Source organism: Lucilia cuprina, chromosome 6, assembly GCF_022045245.1.
Source record: "Lucilia cuprina isolate Lc7/37 chromosome 6, ASM2204524v1, whole genome shotgun sequence".
NCBI lineage: Eukaryota > Metazoa > Arthropoda > Insecta > Diptera > Calliphoridae > Lucilia > Lucilia cuprina.
In genome coordinates, this window is record NC_060954.1 from 16,472,691 (window position 1) to 16,495,146 (window position 22,456).

Sequence of the window (22,456 nt, forward strand, 5' to 3'; positions counted from 1 at the left end):
ATAGTCTAGTCATTAGTCTAGTCATTAGTCTAGTCATTAGTCGAGTCTATAGTCTAGTCTATAGTCTAGTCTATAGTCTAGTCTATAGTCTAGTCTATAGTCTAGTCTATAGTATAGTCTAGTCTATAGTCTAGTCTATAGTCTAGTCATTAGTCTAGTCATTAGTCTAGTCTATAGTCTAGTCTATAGTCTAGTCTATAGTATAGTCTATAGTCTAGTCTATAGTCTAGTCTATAGTCTAGTCTATAGTCTAGACTATAGTTAATTCTATAGTCTGGTCTATAGTCTAGTCTATAGTCTAGTCTATAGTCTCAGTCTAGACTATAGTTCAGTCTATAGCATAGACTATAGTTCAGTCGATAGTCTGGTCTATAGTCTAGTCTATAATCTAGTCTATAGTCTAGTCTAGTCTATAATCTAGCCGATGGTATAGACTATAGTCTGGTCTTTAGTCTAGTCTATAGTCTAGTCTTTAGTCTAGTCTATAGTCTAGTCTTTAGTCTAGTCTATGGTCTAGTCTATAGTCCAGTCCATAATCTATCCTATAGTCTAGTCTATAGTATAGACTACAGTCTAATCTAAAGTCTAGATTATATTCTAGTCTATAGTATAATCCATAAACTAGTCTATGGTATAGTCAAGTCTATCTTCTAGTTCATTGTTTAGTCTTTAGGCCATAGTCGAATGTAGTGAAAACTTAATTTAGTACTTTAAACTTAAAAGGGAGCTATTTTTGTTAAACGTTAGTACTAGTATTTGTAAATTTCAGTTTTCCATGCCTGTTGTGTAATGAAGTTCTTGTTTGTTGCCATTTTTTTGTTTTTTGTTATATATTAATACAATTTTGTTTTTTGTTTAATTAAAAATTTTGCTTAAAATATTGCTCAGACTTGACATTATATTACAAACATAGATTTACAACTATAGTTACACTACATTATGTATGTGTGTATGTATGTGTAAGTAGGTTTTATTTTTGTTTTTAATATTATTATTATTATTTAAGCTAAATTTTTATATTACAATTTTTTATGTATAATTTCTTTTAGTTTTTAATTTATAATAATTGTAATTATTGTACTTTATTATATGTTTAATTAATATTAATAAATTTATATTTAAATGTTTATATATAAAATTAGTTATATATATTTTTTTGTTGTTGTTCGAATATGTATTTTTAGTATTTAAATATTTTATTAATAAAAAATTTGTCTAATTTTAGTTGTTGTTTTATTTTTTACATGCATATTATTGATAATTATTATTATTTTTAACATTTAAATGTTGATTTTGGTTTAAATGAGAGGATATTTAGATATTTTTTTTTGTGTATAATTCTTAAAATTTTTAAATTCTTATATATAATTTTCTTTTCTTTTTTGCAGTTTATAATAAAAATAAATTGTTCTATATTTGTTATTTTTTTACTTTAACAAATTGTATTTGTTGTTTAAATTAAAATTACAAAATTTAATATGAAAATAACTCTTTGTTAAATGTTATTTAAATCATTTAACACTTTTTCTTAATTTAAATTTGAAATCTAAATTAAATTTCAAAAACAAAGTAAATTTTTTAAAGCTTTTGAAATCCTCTCTTTGAAAATGATTTCATTACATTAAATACTGTTTTATGTTAATAAATTAAATGAAAAAAAACTTTTACTTTTAATATAAAGAAAATAATTTTTAAAAATAAATTTTTAAAATTATTTAAACAAATTGAAACAACTTATTTTAGTTTTAAATTAAAATTAAGGAAAAATGGCATATAATTTAATAGATTTCTTATACATTTAATATTAATTTCATTCGAGTCTATTCTTTATTTTTATAAATAATTAAAATTATTGTTTATAAACTTTATATATAGAGATATTTTGTTTTGTACAAAATGTTTTCGTTTTTTTTTAATAATTATTTCATTTAGTTTTGCATTTAATTATTAATTATAAAACAATAATTATATAAAGGAACATATTAAGTATTTGGGTAACTTTAAACTAAAAAAAAACTTGTTTAAATTATAAATTTATTAAAAACAAAAAAAAAAAACTTTTTTACTTTTTCTGAGTATTTTTTAAAACTATTTTTATTAGTTGCATTATTATCTTAAAAGAAAACAACAAAAACAGTGTGATAAGAAGCTTTTAAACCTAAAACGCAAGTGAGGCAACTTTTGTATTTTATTCCAAAACGAAATTGAAATAATTTCGAGCAAGAATCACCAATATAATCATTTTTTTCAGAACTATTTGAATTCTAAAAGAAGAACAGTTACGTAGGTGCTAGACAATGGCATTAACGCTTAAGCAAATATTTAGGCTATAGAAATGTCTGTAAGTCAGACCATAGATCAATGACCCCTATCGTCAATCATCATTTCACATGAAATATTTTTCCCTTTTCACTTTTTTCGTTCACTAACTTTATTATCGTGAAGAAAAATTCGCCTGTTGTGAAATTTGTTGATGGAATTTTGTAAATATTGAACAGCTGTTCGATACAAAATCAACTATTGTGAATGAATTGTTTACAACAAGTTCACGATAGCAATATTTCCTTCGAGGAAAATGAAAATTTCAAAGGAACAAACTTTTCACTTCAATTGACAATAGGGGTGAATATATTGAACCACCTATGGATCAAACTACAGAAATGACTATAAGACAGTCTATAGATCATCCTAAAGATCAGACTATAGAACATTTTATAGACTGGGTTGTAGATTAGACTGTAGCCCAGTTTTTAGATCAAATCAGATAAGGACTTGTAAAAGATCAAACTATAGACAATTCTATAGATTAGAATATAGTCTGATTTATAGTCTGTATAACAAATTATAGATCAGTCTATAAAACAAACTATAGACAATTCTATAGAACAGAATATAGTTTATATATCAGATATAGATGTGTTTATAGATCAACAATGGTCCTGTACATATACTTACATCAGACTACCGACCAGTCTATAGTTCACACTACTCATCCATCTAAATATGTATAAGGTTATAGGCCATAGACTAGTATATAGATCAGACTACAGACTAGTCTTTAGATTAGACAATTGCTTAGTGTCTATATCAGATTATTCCAGTCTGTTAATCAGACTATAGTCCGATTATCAGATTTTAGATATGTATATCAATCTATAGATCAGGCTTTATATCATGTTATATATGATTTAATAGATCAATGGACAGACATACTTGTAGATGTTATTGTGAAGAAGGTATAAGCTTATTGGCCATAGACGGGTGAATAGATCAGACTACAGACAAGTCTTTAGATCAGACGATTGCTCAGACTCTAGATCAGATTATTCCAGTCTAAAAACTAGTCTATTGATCAGACTATAGTCGAGTCTGATTAAAAGATTTTAGATATTTTTATGGATCAGACTATAGACCAGTTTAAATATAAGTCTATAGATAAGTCTATATATTAGATTGTAAACCATACAATAGATCAGGCTTAATATCATGTTATATATGATTAAATAGATCAGAGTACAGACCTGTTTGTAGATGTTATTATAAAGAAGTTATAAGGTTACTGAGAATACAGATCAGAATACAGACTAGTCTTTAAATCAGACAATTTCTCAGACAATAAACTAGTCTATTGATCAGACTATAGTCCCGTCTGATTATAAGACTTTAGATTTTTACATAGATCAGATTATACCCCACTTTATATATCAGTCTATACATAAGTCTATATATTTGATTGTAAACCATACTATAGATCAGTATGTCAAGTCTTATACAGATCTGTTTGTAGATAATATGATAAAGATGATGAGCCAAGAGTTCAGTCTGCTTACTAGACTATAAAGCAGTGTATACATCAGATTACAAGACATTCTATAGATCATACTATAGAACATTCTATAGATCACACTACAGATTAGTATATAGACATGTAGATCAACATACATGTATATAGATTTATTCATCTGTCTATAGATAAGATAATTGGTTAGTTTACTGATCAGATTTCTGATCAGTCTAAAGATCAGCCTATAAATCACGCTATAGATCAGTCTATAAATTATATTATAAACTAATCTATGGAGTATATTACAGACTATTCTTTAGTTTAGACTATAGACTAGTAAATCACTAGTAGATCAGACAATAGATTAATCTTTAGATCAGACTTCTGATCATACTATAGACCGGTCTGTATATCAGACTTTAGATCAATCAATAGATCAGACTATGAGCCTTAATAATTAGACAACTATACAGTATGAAGATATGTAAGTAGATCATAGATCAACAATTGAATAGAGCAGTCCTAAGAGACTATTCACCTGTCTATAGGTAGGATAATTGGTCAGATTACTTATCTGTCTAAAGATCGGCCTATAAACTAGTTCATAGACCAGGCTATAGATTAGTCTATAAATTATATTATAAACTAATCTATAGACCAATCTTTGGAGTATATTACAGACTATTCTTTAGTTTAGACTATAGACTAGTATATCTCTAGTAGATCAGACAATAGATTAATCTTTAGATCAGGCTGCTGATCAGACTATAGACAAGATCAGATAGATCAGATTATAAGCCTGACTATCCAGTCATATTATACATCTATATATCATTCTACTGATCTGTAAGTAGATCATATTATAAAGAATTCTATATCAGTCTAAAGATGAGACAAAAGTCGCGTCTGTTTATCAGACTCTAGATCAATCTATAAAGCTGTGTATACATTAGATTATATGCCATTATATAGATCATACTATAGACAATTCTATAGATTAGATCAAAATTTAACAGATCAGTATATACAGACTATTTATTCATCAGTCTAATGTTCAGACAATAAACTAGTCCATAGATCAGTTTACAGTTCAGTTCATAGATTAGTCAGAGTCCATTCTGTATATAGATCAAATTATAGATCAGTATATAGATTAGCAAATATACAACAATTGAACTTTCTCCATCTTTTTTAAATTTTTAAAATTTGTTAAATTTGACATCGAAACACTTTTTTGATCTTACATATTCAACAAGACCTATTTGTATTGTGATATTTGAGATTAAAAAATTAAATGGACTTGTAGTAAATTTTAAATGTTGAGAATGAAAGCGTGTGCTTTAAAATTTCCATTTTTATTTTGTGATTTAAATATGATAAATGCGTTACTTTTCGAGAATATGTATGTTAAAATCTTATTTTCTACTTTTTTCAAACGAAATTACACAATTAAACAACATCATTATTTGCTCGGTCTGATTAAAATAAGTTAACTTTACTGATAAATTTTAAAAAGAAAATATTAAAAAACATCAAAATTTCTAAGGAAACAAAATAGTTTTAATATTTGAATGCTTTAATTTAAAAAAATATTGAAATATGAAAAACTTCATTAAAATACATTTTGTATAAATTTTTAAACACAAACAAATGAGTTATATAAATAATCTGCCGGCAAATTCTAAATTACAAACTATAGTATTAAATTAAACAAATCTTAATAGAAAAAAATATAAACAACAAAAAACAAAGTCTAAACAAATTTAAGCATTATACTTGCCTTTATATGGACGCTATAAACAACCCACACAATTGGGATTTGAGGGATAACGAAATTCAACTTGACCAATACGATTGGGTATACGCAGATGAGGCGGTAAATGTAAACGATATTTTTCCATGGGTATACAACGTTTTGAAGGCATCGGTTGTAATACCATATTGAGTATTTTAACTTGATATTTTTTATTCTTACGATCTTTATTGTTCTTTTGCAACGACGGTACTTTATTAGAGATCGTCATAGTATGATCAATTTCAATGGTATGTTTTTTGGTATTCCAATCATGATTTTCATAATGACAATGTTTTAAAAGTTTATCCTCGTCTAAGAATTTGAAATTACAACAATGACAAATATATTTTTCGCCACCATTACGGCTCAGTCGATTGTGTTGTATTAGATGACGATCTAATTGATGTTGATATTCAAAGTGACCGCCACATTTGTAGCAAACATAACGTCCTTTATTCTGCAAATCCAAATGATAGTCTAGAAATACTCTTTACGAAGAAAACAATAAAATTATTACAAAATTATGACAATATTTTCTTAGAGGACAAACTTACTTGCTGGTAAAACAATAGCCACATTTGTGACAATAAAACCAAGGCTTTTTAAAATGATATATATAATCATGCACCATCATGTCATTAAGAGTGGTGCAGGTGAATCTACAATCTGGCACAAAACATGTTAAAGAGTTAAGTCTCACCTCAATTTTTAAGCGTTCAAGTAAATAAAGATCTTTAAAGAAGAGTAAATTTCAATTAATTTTATAGAAATTATATAAACAAATGAAAAGAAAATTGTCTTACCATATTCCTTAAGAGAACGAAATGGTATATCTTCCATATATTCATCAATATAATTATCGCTCTGCGATAAATGACTATGTGAACTTATACTGTGCTCTTCCACCCAGTGATTGGTGAAAGATAAACGTTTTGAATACAATGTATCTGCCTGGGAGACATCGTCATCTTCGTCTTCGTCGTCATCATCATCTTCATTCTGTTCTTCCTCTAGTTTTTCTTTGTCTTTAGTATTAAGAAGTTTATGTTCCTTTTTTAGTTGTAAAGTCGTTTTGTTACTTTCATTTTCTGCCTCATTGGTATAAAGATGTTTGTGCCTTTTAACATAATTTGTTATAGTAGATTGACCATCATCGTTTGCTGTTGCACACTGTTCGGTTGGCTTAATTTTAGGCGGTCTACCTCTTTTGCCTATTTTAACTTTTTTAGTTGCCTCCGCCTTGGAAGATGTTACACTGGGAGCTACTGAAGCTGCCTTTGAATAAGAGCGTGTCCGTCTTCTGGCCGGTTTTAATTCCGGTGATTTAACTTCATTTCTTATGTCTTCTAAACCTTTTTCAAAAACTTCCTTTTTGGCCATACACTCCACACGATGAAAATCATATTCATTTTGTGAAGTATACTCACCGCTACAGATGTCACAGTAGTAACGTGGCAAATGTATACGTTTATGTTGACGTAATTTACCTATATTTTCTACTGTTACCGTACAAATATTACAACGATATGTACGTGGCTGATTCGAGCAGGTGACACGTTCATTTCCCTCCGAGGCCACAGATATGGCATCCAATTCTAAGCGACTGGCACTGCGTGAACGTGTTGGCATCATTGATTTGGCATAACGATATTTAGCGCTACAGCGACGCATATGTTTGCGATAGTAATCCTTGCGCCAGTAGGCACGATTACAGTGTGAACATATCATTTGGACGGGTATTACCTGTACACGCTGATAGCTGCGTTTATTATTTTTACCACCTCCACCTGATTCGGTATTTAGAGGGGAAACGGGACGTTCATAATGTATTCTTAACATTGAATCATGTCCGGCATTAGTGGGCGTGGGAGATCTTGATATGGCATCAAATGTTTGATTCGTTAATAGATTAGGGGCAGGAGGTGATGCAGTGGCAAGCGGTAAGGACAAATCATTAACTGTATCATCACAATAACCGGGAGCATAACAATTACGCTGTGGTTGTACATTATTCGAGTGATCGGCTGTATCATCCAGCAATGTTGTGGTTACTTGTAGAAAATTATTGGGACTAGTATCGGGTGTAGGTGGGGCTAAAACAACACTCTGGCTGTGCATAGCCTGCTCGCAACGCATACGTAGTTTTGAAGATGATTCGGTTATAGCACCAATGTAAACTAAGCAGCGAGAACAGACGGCAGCTAAAATTTGTCTTATATCCCAACTCTGAAAGGTGAAATGTGGAGGAAGAGAAGAGCAAGTTATTTAGGTTTCATGACAATATTAAGATTGACAGATAGATAGATAGATAGATAGATAGTTAGATAGATATATAGATAGATAGATAGATAGATAGATAGATAGATAGATAGATAGATAGATAGATAGATAGATAGATAGATAGATAGATAGATAGATAGATAGATAGATAGACAGATGGATAGATAGATAGATAGATAGATAGATAAATAGATAAATAAATAGATAAATAGATAATTAGGTAGAATCCATCCATTCCAAATAAGTTTCACATTTCCTTGGGAAGTTCTAAAGCTATTCCTCCATTATTTAACATATTCTTAACTTTTAAAACATGATTAAATTTTATTTAAAAGTTAAAGAAAAAATTTGAGATGTTTCTCTATTTAGTTGTAAATTGAATTTATTTACATTTTGCATTAAAGAAATAATACTACTAGTAAAAGCTACTAATTTGTTAATTAGTTGGCTATTAAGGAGACGACATAATCTAAATCAAATAATATGTTTTAAAAGTTATTACAAACTTCAAAAGTATTGGGAATAAAAGAAAATATTTTCACAAAAGCAAAAAATACATCAAGACTTTCACTACCTCAAGTTAAATCTTATAAAATATTTTAACAACCTAAACATTAGTAAAGGCATGCACAAATGTTCAAAACAAAAGCAAAAATTTATCAAAAACAAAAATAAAACAAAACCAATTTCTTCAAGAATTTCTTAACGTTTAACATACGTCACTTACTGGCAGTCTCGTAATATCACTGACAGTCAATACGGTTGCATGACTATTTTGCAGATTAACACAAACTTCGTCCTTGCGACAGCACATATTGCACACCGTCGTAGTCGGCGGTACGTCCGTTTTGCCGGAAACATTATTTTTTGTTGCCTGCACTGTCTTGGTATCATGATGTTTGAAGGCAGCATTTAGCAGTTGTTGCTGTTCCGGCCCCGTTTCATTATTGGTGTCCACCTGCAGGGGTGCTGCAGGCATTGAGGTTGCCGACGATCGTGACCGTCGCAGCAGTCGTATTAGATTTCTTTTCTGACATGCACTTATACCACTTGACTGCTGCTGATGAGGATCATTCACAACACTCGCACTAATTTTATTGTCGTCTTCATTCATAATATACAATAAGAATTATTTAAGTTTTTTTTTCTTCTTTTCTTTACTTTTTTTCTCAGGCCGTTTTGTTTTCTTCACAGAATTATTTTTTCTCACACAATTTTTGGTTTCCGTTTGTATTTTCTTTCTTTTAAATATGTCATGCCGTTAGCACTGGCTTTTAAATGGTAAATATTTGTTAATTATTTTTTCTGATTTATTTAAAATATTAAATAAATATTTCACAAAATATTTTTTTCTTTTCAGCCGCAGCACTCTTTGACTTTATTGTATGTTTGACAGAGCCTTACGCCGACAAATATTAGCGTCGGCGGCTGACTCTAGAAATGTCGGCGGCTTAAAATAGACTGTAAACCGGCTAGTTATTTTGAAAGCAGGATAGATATCCATTAAATTAGAAAAAAAAATACATTTAGTCCTCTATTGGGCCTAATGTGCGCTTTTATACATGTGTCTCAGGTGGGAATAGAACCAACCCACAACCTCCGTTCTACCAGATTTGAAGACTAACCACAAAACTTCCGAGTTATTTTTAAATTTCAACAATTTGTAAAATTGTAATTCGTTTCAAATGCAAGTGAATTTTTCCAATTTCTTGCAATTCGTTTTTAATTCATATTAATTGCAATTCTTTCTCAAGCAGCCAAACAATTGCAGACCTCTTCAAACCTTTTTCATAAAAGACGGCTTAACAATTGTTTTTTGCAAATATTCCGCCACCATAGTATTTGGAGACAAAAGCTTCATGCACTTCCTAAGTCGAATTTTTAAGCCGTCTTTATCGACGGCGGCGATTTTGGCATTTCGTTCGGCAGCTAGGTTAGGTTCCCTGTTGTTTGACATAACATTTTTTTTGTTGTAGTTGCATTTGCTATAATTTTTCAATGTCAAAACAAAGTAGCGTTGTATTTTGAAAGCTAGCTGGGGCGTGTTTACACTACACGGGTTTTGCAATTACACTGTAAAAACGATGATAACGATATTCGGTCACCTTCGAATTTTCTTCCAACCGCTATTGTTGTCATTCCGTTTGTAACACATCTAAATATTGGTCAAAGTATATATATTCTGGGTCCTTATACAATTTTAAGACGATGTAGTGATGTCCGTCCGTCTGTCAGTTGAAAGCACTATAGAGTTTAATTGAAATGAGCTAAGGAGCTGGAATTTCGTAGAAATATGTTTTAATTATGCAGTTTGTGTGGTATTAAAAATAGGCAATATCGGTCCACGTTTTCGTTGGCTTATATTTGACCCTACCTCCCATAAAGGGTCCCCTTCAGAATATAACGTTAACGCCCATGATTAGCTTAATAATACGAGTATAGCGATGAAATTTTACATAAATTGCCTACGAGCTAAATCCTCTTTGTTTATGAGTATCATTCCATAATTGACCCTAACCTCAATAAACTAATGTTTGTATAGATCATATGGGCGTTAAAGTATTATCGATAGAATAGAAAACATATCGAAAATATTGATTCTCTTCTTCCAGAGAAACTGAAGTTTCCTCATCTCGGAAAATACGGAACTAGAGGAAGATCGCTCTCCACAAAGCCTATCAGATGGTTCTAAACGAGGAGAATCTATAGGGGGAGTAATTTGTATAACAAAATTTGGAAACAGTATTACCCTCAGAATCGGCAATGATTGCACACCAAATCAGCCATAAAAAGAACAATAAACTGGCACTGGTATCATAAGATATCGAACAGATATAATCAACTCTCTGATAGTTGTATACTCTTAATGAGATGGTAAGGCATTCAGATGTCGTATGAGTTGTAGGGCTCGGAAACTGTTTCGCAGAGGAGCTCGCGAAAAAATCTATATTGCCTAAGTCAGAAAAATTATAGCTGCCATAAAAATGTCCCTTGTAAAAGCTGTCATGATAAGGAATCAATTTAACATGTCACTGTGCTTCATTGGAGGGACATTCAACTGCGAAATCTAGGACATAGATTTTAAGAGTAGACGGCATTGTGGCATTGTTGGCAAAACAAACTCTTAATAACACTGATCAGTAGTTCTCTGAGAAAAAAATAGGGAACTGAATAAATTATTTTTCAGTGTTCAGAAACTCAATATCCTGAACGTAATTCCGAAGAATCTTCCAATCAGTGTTAGTCAGAAATGTTATTTCCGGAATAACATCACTTCCAAGATACTTGGATATAACATCGACGAATGCCTGACAGTGGCAAAGAAAGTGCTCCAGAGTATCACTGTCCTTTCCGCATGCTCTACATTCGTCTGAATCCGCACGACCAATTTTGCATAAATGTGCTCGTAATCTTGTGTGCCCACTCAGAATACGTACAATCATACTAACTTCAGACTTGCTCATTTTGAGGAGATTTTTCGTCTTGCTCTCAACCCATAGGATTTTCGTTCTATTCACTGTTTCATTGTTCCAAGAGGTCTTATGGGATTCTCTCACCCATATTTTTAGTTCAGCTTTTGTTGTGTCGAATGGTTTTGCGTTTGTCAGGTTAACTGCCTCAAGCTCCTTTCCCTTTCAAGCTACTACATTTGCTCTTTCGTTACCGACTACTTCCGAGTGGAGAATATTCAGTTAAAGCTTTCTTACAATACAATACGGTCTTATATTTAGTTCTGTCTTCTGATATAGGCCTAATTGCCTTCTGGCTGTTGGTAAATATATTAAGAGCTATGGGTGCCATATTTATTTTAATCAAATTTAAGCATTCCGTTGTTGCTTGTACTTCTGGCTGGAATCTTGTGTTATGATTTGGTAAACGGTGGTATATTTTTGCTTCTCGATCTTCAATATAGAATCCCAGCCCCACTTTATCGCCCAATTTAGAGCCATCCATGTAGCAACGGATTCCTACTGGTATTTGCTTTAATCAGCGTTTCAAAGTTTCCGTCATATTCTGTGTCGGGCATTCGATCAGGCACATCCGTTGATTGTGTATAACCTTCCAATGTGTTCAGTATACATTAATGACGTGTCCTATTACCGCGCCGCCTCATATCTTAAATATGTGGAATAACTAGCAACGTTTCCAGTACCTTGGTTGAAGTAGTACACATGGCACCCCCAAGCAGCATGTACGCTCAGCTCCCTTTAGTAGTTTGATATTGAACTTTTTGTCTAAAGCAGTCCATCAGGTTATTGAAGCATAAGTCTGATTAGACATTTATAAAGCCAATTTCTCATAGTATGACTAAGACCCCATTTTATGCCTATAGTTCTTATACACATTGTGATGTCTCCATTTTAATTTTCAGTCGAGGATTACACCTAAGTACTTAATTTTGTCTGTCACTGGTATCTTCTTGCCCAGGAAGCAAGGTTCGGTATACTTAGAAATTTTTGTCTTTTTTTGTGAAAAGACAGATTTCCGTTTTGTCGGGTTAACATTGAGGCCTCCCGGTTCAGCCCAGCTTAAGGCCGTATTCACAGCCTCCTCAGCTCTTCTACACAAGTAATTTGGAACCTTTCCCTTTAAAGGTACTACGACATCGTCTGCATAGCAGACAGGTCTAAGTCCGTTCTCGGTTATGGTCCTTAGGAGGCTAATTATTAATTAAATGTGATAACCCACGGTAAAGGCGACAAAATGCCACCCTGTGGTATACCGCGAAATACCTTTTTCCTGGTAGTTATATCGTACATCTCGCATCTTATCCATCTATTCCTTAGCATGTGGTTGATTCAGTTACGGAGAACCCAATCAATAAAATTTTAAAACAAGTCAGATTTCTATATTCGGCTGTGCCGAATCTTATATACCCTTCACCAAGTATGTTTTAAAATACAGTTTTTATTTATCTTGTATCTCTGCACACATGTCACACATAACATACACACAAACAAATATAAAATGTAGCAGAAAGAAATATTAACCGTTGTACTGTACTACCACCGTTAAACTGTATTACCACCCTCAAACAAATATGAGCTGTATTATCAACATCTCCTTTATTTCCTTGTTCTTGTTATACCCACATACCTTCGTGAGAACAGAACAGCATGCAAACATACAAAAAAAATACACAGCTGAATAAAACCAATAACATCTCCACACGCACATGTACATCTTTATCCAATTCACAGTGTTGTTGTTGCTTTTTTAACAAAGCATGAAAAAAATGTGGCTTTTTTATGAAATTTGTAGAGGTTGTCTCAGATTTTTGCTCATATCTCCGTTATTTATAGACCGATTTTGCTGATTTTAAATAGCGATCTTCTCGAAAGCATGTCTAACTGAATTATTGAAGATTCGGATCTCGCCGATATCTGGAGACCTCTAACAACTGATTTCAACAGACAGACAGACGGACATGGCTTAATCGACTCCGCTATCTATAAGGATCCAGAATATATATACTTTATAGGGTCGTAAAATTATATTATAGAAATTACGAACGGAATGACAAACTTATATATACCCTTCTCACGAAGGTGAAGAGTATAACAAGGCAGAGCGAGAGCGGCAAAGCAAGAGTAGCAGAGCGAGAGCAGCACTAGTGTGTTGTTATTGACTAGAAACATGAAATTAAGTTTGTGGAGCATGGCTTAAGTTAGAGCCCATTAAAGGGAACTTCTTGGTACTTTTTCGTTTTTCAAAAGGTACTTTTAAAATTTTCTATAGTATTGATGTGAAGCCAGGATTAGGCGAGAACACATAAAAGAGGATTTTTTGCTACTTTTTCGTTTTACAAAGAGTACTTTAAGAATTTTCTATATTATTGAACTTAGGAAACATGAAATTAAGTACATATATAGAGCCCGGATAAAGTAAGATAAAGTGAGTGAGAAGAGGGACATTTGTGGTATTTCTTTGTTTTCCAAATGGTTTTTTTTTGAATTTTCCATAATATTGAAACTAGAAATATTAAATGAAGTATGTAGAGCCCGGATTAGGTTAGAACCTATTAAAGGGAACTTTTTGGTACTTTTTCGTTCAACAAAGGGTATTTTAAGAATTTTCTATAATATTGTACCTATAAACATGAAATTAAGTATGTAGAGTCTGAATTAGGCGAGAACCCATAAAAGGGAACTTTTTTTGGTACTTTTTCGTTCTACAAAAGGTACTTTTTGAATTTTCTTTAATATTGAACCTAGAAACATGAAATTAGGTATGTAAAGCCCGGATTAGGTAAGAACCCATAAAAGGGAACTTTTTGGTACTTTTTCATGAAATTATGTACAAATGTAGAGCCCGGATAAAGTGAGATAAAGTGAGTGAGTGGTAATTTTTTTGTTTCTAAATGGCACTTTTTGAATTTTCCATAATATTGAACCTATAAATATTAAATGAAGTATGTAGAGCCCGGATAAGGTAAGAACCTATTAAATATAGAACTTTTTGGTACTTTTTCGTGCAACAAAGGGTATTTTAAGAATTTTCTTTAATATTGAACCTAGATGAAATTAGGTATGTAAGGAGTGAGATCGAAAAATTCTTAACATACATATATGTTTATAAAAAAGAAACCACTAAACTTACAGCTTTATTTTTTTTATTTGATTCAAATTATTATTACAATTTACAAAAAAAATATTTTTATAGTTTTAATCACTAGTGATGAAATTTTGAACCCTTTTCGGAAACCCTTCCATTAACGTTTTTATAGTGCTTTCTGTCACTTTGCTCGAACATGTAGTCCATCTCCGTTTAAAATCTACCACACTTTTGGACACCTTTTTTGTACTCTTCAATTCTCTTTTAACAAGAGTCCAATATCTCTCCACTGGCCTTAGCTCCGGGCAGTTTGGAGGATTTGCCTCTCTTGGTACAAATAACACATTATTGTTCTTGTACCACTCAAGGGCTTGTTTACCATAGTGACAGGATGCCAAGTCAGGCCAAAAATAAGTGGACACATTATGAAGTCTTATGAATGGAAGCAGCCTTTTTTGTAAACATTCCTTGATGTAAATTTCGGTATTTATAGAGCCCGTTGTAACAAATGATTGACTTCTTTTGCCGCAACTGCATATTGCTTGCCATACCAAGAACTTTCTGGGAAATTTTGTCTGCTTTTGGGTCCTAAACTTTTCTTCAACATTCCCTCGAGCATCAGCAACATAAAACTTTTGACCTGGAAGTTGCGAAAAATCTGCCAGAACATACGTTTCGTCATCCATTATGCAGCAAGAATATTTTTTTATAAAACTTGACTTCAATTTCCGTGCTCTGTTTTTGACCTCTAAATTTTTAGCAGCGTTCCTGTCAGGAATTTTTTGAGCCTTGTATGTTTTTAAACCTGCATTAGCTTTAACTTTTCGTACGAAATAGTCCGAGCACTGAGCTAACCGAGCTGCTTTCCTACCGGATGTGTTGGGAGCTCTTTTGAAAATGCGTTCTATTTTTTGGCTTTAGAAACATCATGTGGACCATTCCTTCTACCTGAACCAGGTTTTCTATCAACTGACAAGTTCTCCCGGTACTGTTTAATAACATTGGAAACAGTTTGACGGCAGACCTTTGTATGCTTGGCCAACTTTTTGTAAGACCAAGTTGGGTTTAGTTGAAAATATTTAATAATTTCAGTACGCACTTTTTTCTGGTCACTCATTTTAATCAGATTAACAAAAAATTTATATAATTGACATTACACATAATAACTGACATGTTATTCAAAGGTAACTTGATCAAAAAAAAATCAAATAATACTTTGGTTGAAAAATGTAATGAAAAACGTGTGTAAAGAATTTTTCGATCTCACTCCTTAAAGCCCGGATTAGGTAAGAACCCATAAAAGGGAACTTTTTTTGGTACTATTTCGTTCAAAAAAGGGTATTTTAAGAATTTTCTATAATATTGTACCTATAAACATGAAATTAAGTATGTAGAGTCTGAATTAGGCGAGAACCCATAAAAGGGAACTTTTTTTTGGTACTTTTTCGTTCTACAAAAGGTACTTTTTGAATTTTCTTTATTATTGAACCTAGAAACATGAAATTACGTATGTTAAGCCCGGATTAGGTAAGAACCCCTAAAAGGGAACTTTTTGGTACTTTTTTGTTTTTCAAAAGGTACTTTTTGAATTTTCTCTAATATTGAACCTGGAAATATGAAATTAAGTACGTAGAGTCTGAATTATAAAAATTATTATAATGAATAAAAAAAATATTTTTTTTAAATATTTTTTTTTAAATAATTTTTTATTTAAAAAAAAATAATTTTTTACTTAAAAAAAAATGATTTTTTTATTAAAAAAAAAATAATTACTTATTAAAAAAATATGTTTTTTATAAAAAATTTATTTTTTTATTAAAAAAAATATTTTTTTTTTATTTAAAAAAATATTTAAAAAAAAAAAATATTTTTTAAAAAAAATATTTTTAAAAAAAAATATTTTTTTATAAAAAATTTATTTTTTATTTAAAAAAATATTTTTTTATAAAAAATTTATGTTTTATTTAAAAAAATATTTTTTTATAAAAAATTTATTTTTTATTTAAAAAAATATATATTTTTTTATGAAATTTAAAATGGCTAAATATATTTAAAATAATTGTTAAAATAAAAACACGTATAATATTTTTTTATTTTTAAAAATTTGTTTGTGAATGTTTTATTATTTTTTTTCTTCATTTAAATTTTTTTGTGTTTGTTTTTAAATGGATAATTTTTTTGTTTGTTTCTTTCATATTTATCAGTCACAATTGAGCTAAAAACTAATAATTCGATTAAAACTTAATAACTAACAGTTAGATTTTGTTTTTTTTTGTAAAAAATAATATTTTGATTTAATTAATAATAATAATTATTACTAAAAAGATATTTGCTTTAATAGTTAACAAAAGTAATGAAAAAAGAAATAATGTATATACAGAGAAAAATAAAGTAAATAAAATTTTTAAAAAATTATTAAGATAATATATACAACAAAATAAATTTAACTAAAAATTAATAATTAATAATAATAATTCAAAAATTATAAAACAATTATTTGAACTAATTAAAAAATATATTGAAAAGCCTATTGCATTTGCCCCCAGCAGTAAATATTAAATTAATTTTAATTATTTTTTTAATATTAAGTTTAAGACTTTTTTATAATTTTTTTTATAATTAAAAAGTGTTTTTTTAAGATTAAATTATTTTTGTACATTTAAAGGTGCATTGTTGAGTGCATTGTTTGTTTTTTTTTAATTTGTAGTTTAGTGTCAGTCTTATTAATTAATAATAATAAAAAATTAAAAAAAAATTATTTGAACACATTGAAAACAAAAAAAAAAAAAAAATATTTTTTTTTAAATATTAATATTTATAAAATTATTGTTTTAAATTGTTTGAGGTAGTTGTTGTTGTTGTTGGTTTTTTGTTTAATAATTAAACTAAAATTGTAAATTATAAAAACTAAGATTTTTAAAACAAATCACTGGCTTTTTTTGTTAACAAAAAAGAAAAATTTAATTAATTTTCTTAATTATTTTTAATTAATTTTCTTATTAATTAATTATTTTTAAGTATAATAAGTAATTTTATTGTTTAATTATTTAAAGAAAATTGAGCCTCTTTTTTTGTGTTTTTTTTTTAATTTTAATTTAGCCCTTTTCTTCAGTCTTTTTTTTTTTTGAAATTAGTGTTTATATTGAAAATGGGCTAAGTTTAAAAAAATTTAAAAATTTATGGCATTTTTTTATTTAATTCTTTTAATTTTTATATTTAAACTCTAAATTAAACTATTTTTTGTATTTTTTTTTAAATTATTGATTTAGGCACAAGGTGATATTTAATAACAACACATTTATGTTTTAATTTTGTATTTTTTTGTTTAATAAATTAAGTGCTAAAATTATTTTAAATTATTTAATTAGTTTTTTTTATCAAAAAAGTGCTTTTTTTAAATTAAAGTGCGGAATTTTTTAAAATTGTTATAGTTATTTCCTATTAGGAACAAAATGATCCAGCAGATCAAAAGTTTTTCTTTTCTTGTTGTGTTATATAAAGCTAATGTACCGCCATTTTATTTTCCTAGGAAAATAATTTTCTTGTAAAAATGTTAAACGAAAATATAAAACCCTAAAAACAAAGAAACAGAAACTACGTTAAACGTTAAGAAAATGTTTAAAAGTTCCCAACATGATATAAGAGCAAAGTTAAGTTTGTTGAAAAAAAGTAATATAAGTTAACCTTTTTTGCTACTAAAACTCTCTTAAGTTATAAAGAACTTTTAACATCTCAAAAAAAAAGCTTAAGCTTTTTACCCCCCCAAAAAACAAATATACATTAATTACCTACAAACATATGTATAGATATTAACCTCAACTAAGCAGAGAGTTAAGAATCTCACTCTCTCTCTCTCTGTGTGACTCTCTCGCTCAACGTGAGGAAAATAAAGCATCATAACAAGTATCGGCCGCATATTGCCAAGCCATGGTTAGCATCAATCAGTCGGCTCTAACATCATCTATTACCACCTCACGTTTGAGATTAGATTCTGTGATGAAAGTCTCATCACTGCTGCTGGCATTAGAGGGTAATTTAGTGGTCATTATTACTGTTTTATCATTATCGGCAGAATTTGTTACTCCCGGTGAGTAAGGAGATTCAGGTCTTTCTCTTTGTTCTAAAGGTGAACTACTATTCTCTTTACGTGCCACCGATAAATCTTCTACATGATCATCTTCTTCTTCATCGTTACGTTCACGTTCTAAATCTTGATCACGTTCACGTTCTCTCTCAGCAAATTCACGTTCGCGTTCTCTTTCACGCTCCAATTCATGACGTTCCATTAGCTCTTGTTCGGCATTACGCATATTATTGTATTTTAGGGCGAAATTAGAGGGACTGGGTGAACGTACTGCATTGCCATTGGGTCCGGGACTGGTGGACATACGATTGGCAGCAGCATGAGCAGCAGCTGCCAAAGCCATAGCATGTAAAGCTTCTCTACCTGCTATATCACCACCTCCACGATTTTCCAAAGCCTGCTGTAAGAAAGCATGATCTAAGAGAGCTGCAGCAGGATGAGGTATAGTTGGGGCTAAATGATGATGTTCACTATTGCGATGATGTTCTTTAAGTTCACGTTCCTCTCTAATGGCAGCATCATGCATGGCGGCAGCTGCCGCAGAAGCTTGACCATAACCATGAGCATAAGGGAAAGCCGCAGAGGATTCTACACTACTAGGGCTACGTTTCATGGTACGATTCATGGGCCGTCCGGTGGTAATGCCCAACTTCTTGACCTTATCATACAAAGTGCGCGAGGGTACACCAAATTTGCGTGAAGCCTGCAAAGCACTCATGCCTTCACGTACACACTGGATGGCGGACATAATATCACTGCGGGTATATTGTTTATAACGTTTCCATTCGGGTTTTTGATTGCCATTGGCAGCAAAATTGCCACCGAAATTACTGCCCTTAGGATCGAAACCATCATCCTCAAAGGAACGATCGGTAAAGGGAGAATGAGGCTCATCATGGTATTTCTAAAAAGGGAACAAAATAAAATGTTACATAATTAGTTATATTATAGGAAAGCTTTTGTTTAAAATTTATATAAAAATTTCTAAAGCTTAACCTCAACTTACCTTATCACTATAATCGGAACCATTGAAACTATGATTATTTTTGTCGGCTGAACCTGAGGATTTGTCCCCTTTATTGCCAGCATTAGGCAACAATAAAGGCAATTGTTGTGACGAATCGGCTGGATTGGCTTGAGCCAAAACATTACGCAATATGGGAGTATCACGATTCATTAACATGCTGGACATAGAGGATAACTTTTTACGTTTTAAGGGATTCATATCGGGAGCCGATTCATAAACAGAACTCAACATGGCAGCAGCAGCCGCAGCCGAAGGAGACAAAGGCCATTGAGCAGACGAACGTTCTGAGGTGGGTGTTAAATTGCTGGCAGTTTGTTGTGTGGATTGAGGCTGGGCGGAGGCTGAGGCGGATGAGGGATTAGCAGAGGGCGCAGGTGATTTGTTATATAAACTGGTATAGGGAGATTTGTAACTACTATAGGGCGGTGACGAACTGCTGGACGGGGCAGCTGAGGGAGAAATATTTGTAGAGGTAGAGATCACGGAGGAGGAATTGTGACGGTAGTTATCAGAATCCTTGGCGCAAGGTTTGTTATGTGTTAGACCAGCGGTGGGTGATGAAGTGGTGGTAACCGAGGAATAGGGATTCGAAGGAGCCGATGTGCTTGCATAAGGATTACTAGCCGATCTTTCAGCATGCTCCTCACTGAGTTTATTGAATTTCTCCTTCAAGTCAGCCATATCAAAAAGACCCTTGACTTCCAATTCCTCAGCTATACGCATTATTTTGGGTATTTGACTTTGGGTAACATTTACCTCACCCGTATACATATATTCCAATAAGGCGCGCATTTCAAATGCCTTAACACCCGGAAATATAATGCTACAATGATCCATGGGTAAATCTTGTAAAATAGACTGAAAATACGGCGAATTGGCAGCCAAGACAACACGATGAGCTTTAAATTGTACTTGATCATCCACAACAATGGTACAGTCCACATAACTTTCCACTTTAATGAGAGCATCGAGTATCTCAACCAAATTCGATTTGTGATTATTCCATCTTAAACAATATGTTTGACCCTCTGGTGGGTTATTTGATGAGGTAGGGGCTGGTGGGCCACCCATATTGTGATGTTGTGTAGAAACGGGAGGACTTGGGGCTCGTTGAGGTGAGGGCGAATGAAAGTCTTCTGGTGGAAAATTACCAAAAGCTTGATGAGCAAATTGTTTGCGTATTTTGAGAGCCAGCTTAAATAATTTATAAAGAGCGGTTTAGCTAAAAAGAGAGAGAGAGAGAAACGTTATTAAGAGGATATTAAGCAATTTTTAAAGAAAATTTATACTTATTTTGTTTAAAATGTCATAATTTTAAAAAAATTTGCATTTGTTTTTCTTTAAAAGAAAAAGCAAGTGCCAATTTTGTTTTTTGTAAATTTAGAATAAAGTAGTTTTTTTTGGGGGCAAAATTTTGTGGCAAAAACTTGATATTTTTCTTGGTGTTGTTGTTTTAAATTTTGGGTATGTATTTAGTTTTAGAAAACATCCCCCTCTTTCTAATTTTATTCTTTGCTTTCTTGTTATTATTAATGTGTGTGTGTTTGTGTGTATGTTTATTTGGCGTTTTTTTTATCGAGTCTATTTTGCTTATAATATTCTTGTGCGTTTTTTTTCGGCAAAATTAATGCGTTTTTTATGGAATTTTTAATGAGGGGGTAGATTTTTTTAAATTTTAGTTTTGGGGGTGAGTTTTTAGCAGGTTTTTTTCTTTTAATTCATAAGAAAAATAGCGTGTGTTTTTTTGGGCTAAAAATTCCCGGAAATTTGTGGTCATTTATAATATTTGACTGTTCATAAGTTGCAGTTTTTTTTGAGTATCTTAAGGGAAAGAGAAAGATAGAGAAAGTTTGTGTATTTGTTGTTGTTGTTTTTGTTCTATTAAGTGTTTTCATATTGTTGCCATATGTTAATTTGTAGCAGAAGATATGTGCAAACATAAATTAACAAATAACATGTGTAAAACATCAGGGGCGTTTGAAAAGGGTAGCCAAATGAAGAAAAACCTTAACAATTTTAAAACGATCACTTCAAATGATCCTCTTTATGATAAATTTATTATTCTCAGAACCTTAACTAAGAGTTTAAACACATGGTTTCTTAAATTTAGCTTAAAAATTTGCTAATTTTTGTTTGTAATAGAAACCTTTAAAAGAGATCGTTTAAGAGAGTGATCTTTACGTATTAGATACTATTATAAAGATCACTAAAATTTGCTGTTTTCTGAAGAATTTTAAAAGAAAGAAAAAAGGTTTTACAGATGCTATAAGTGATCTTGTTTATATTAGTTTTACTGCAGCTGATCTTGCTAAGTTTTATATTTTTATTTAAAACTTTGGTAAAATGTTAAAAAAGGTGAGATTTTGAGAGATTTTTCCAAAAAAGAGAAAATTTAACTAATTTTCTTTGAGTGATCTTTTTTTTATTAAAGTAAACTTAATGATCTTGTTTTACTTAAGTGATCTTGCTTATTTTACTACAATGATCTTGATCTGAACTTTAGCAAACTTTTAGAGAAGCAAAATATGTTAGTTTTTTTCAAATAGAGAGAAAAACTTCATAATTTTGTTAGTGATGGAATAAGTGATATTGTTTATATTAGTTTTACTATTGCTGATCTTGCTAAATTTTATATTTTTATTAAAATCTTTGGTAAAATGTTAAAAAACGAAGTAAATTTGAAATTTTTCCTAAAAAAAGAGAAAATTTAATTAAAAATTAATTAATTAAGTAATCTTATTTTACTAAAGTCAACTTGTTTTACTAAAGTGAACTTGCCGATTTCGAAAAAACTATTAGAGAAACAAAATTAAAGAAAAATTTTCATAATTTTGTTAGTGATCTTGTTTGTAGTAGTTTTACCTAAGTGATCTTGGTAAAATTTTTAAATTTTTTTACCAAAATATCTATTGTAAAACAACAGAAAAACAA

At 30.8% G+C, this 22,456-nt stretch overlaps 2 protein-coding genes across 3 annotated transcripts; both read right to left on the reverse strand.

Annotated features, from left to right (window-relative positions):
* Positions 1-1,890: 1,890 nt before the first annotated feature.
* LOC111677573 lies at positions 1,891-9,274 on the reverse strand. Its single transcript, XM_023438724.2, has 4 exons — positions 8,587-9,274; positions 6,383-7,805; positions 6,134-6,311; positions 1,891-6,067 (listed from the first exon to the last, which is right to left on the reverse strand). The coding sequence occupies exons 1-4, from the start codon at positions 8,971-8,973 to the stop codon at positions 5,578-5,580; spliced, it is 2,478 nt and encodes an 825-aa protein (XP_023294492.2). The 5' UTR covers positions 8,974-9,274; the 3' UTR covers positions 1,891-5,577.
* An 8,626-nt stretch (positions 9,275-17,900) lies between these two features.
* LOC111677569 (sex determination protein fruitless) lies at positions 17,901-20,871 on the reverse strand. 2 transcript variants are annotated; one of them, XR_006941465.1, is made up of 4 exons: positions 20,815-20,871; positions 19,505-20,747; positions 18,203-19,402; positions 17,901-17,987 (listed from the first exon to the last, which is right to left on the reverse strand). XR_006941465.1 is itself a non-coding variant. In XM_046955554.1 (3 exons), exons 2-3 carry the CDS (start codon positions 20,594-20,596, stop codon positions 18,356-18,358), a joined length of 2,139 nt encoding a protein of 712 aa, XP_046811510.1. In that variant the 5' UTR covers positions 20,597-20,747; positions 20,815-20,871; the 3' UTR covers positions 17,901-18,355. The 2 variants fall into 2 exon arrangements, 1 of the variants encoding a protein (XP_046811510.1); XM_046955554.1 differs by having other exon boundaries at positions 17,901-19,402.
* Positions 20,872-22,456: the final 1,585 nt, after the last annotated feature.

Excerpts from the sequence above, each read along its gene's own strand:
- LOC111677569 (XM_046955554.1), bottom strand. The coding sequence starts at position 20,596 with ATGGGTGGCCCACCAGCCCCTACCTCATCAAATAACCCACCAGAGGGT. Across the intron at positions 19,403-19,504 it reads GTTCCGATTATAGTGATAAG|AAATACCATGATGAGCCTCA; the intron begins GTAAGTTGAGGT and ends TTCCCTTTTTAG.
- LOC111677573 (XM_023438724.2), bottom strand. The coding sequence starts at position 8,973 with ATGAATGAAGACGACAATAAAATTAGTGCGAGTGTTGTGAATGATCCT. Across the intron at positions 7,806-8,586 it reads GTGATATTACGAGACTGCCA|AGTTGGGATATAAGACAAAT; the intron begins GTAAGTGACGTA and ends TTCACCTTTCAG. Across the intron at positions 6,312-6,382 it reads TCGTTCTCTTAAGGAATATG|ATCTTTATTTACTTGAACGC; the intron begins GTAAGACAATTT and ends TCTTCTTTAAAG.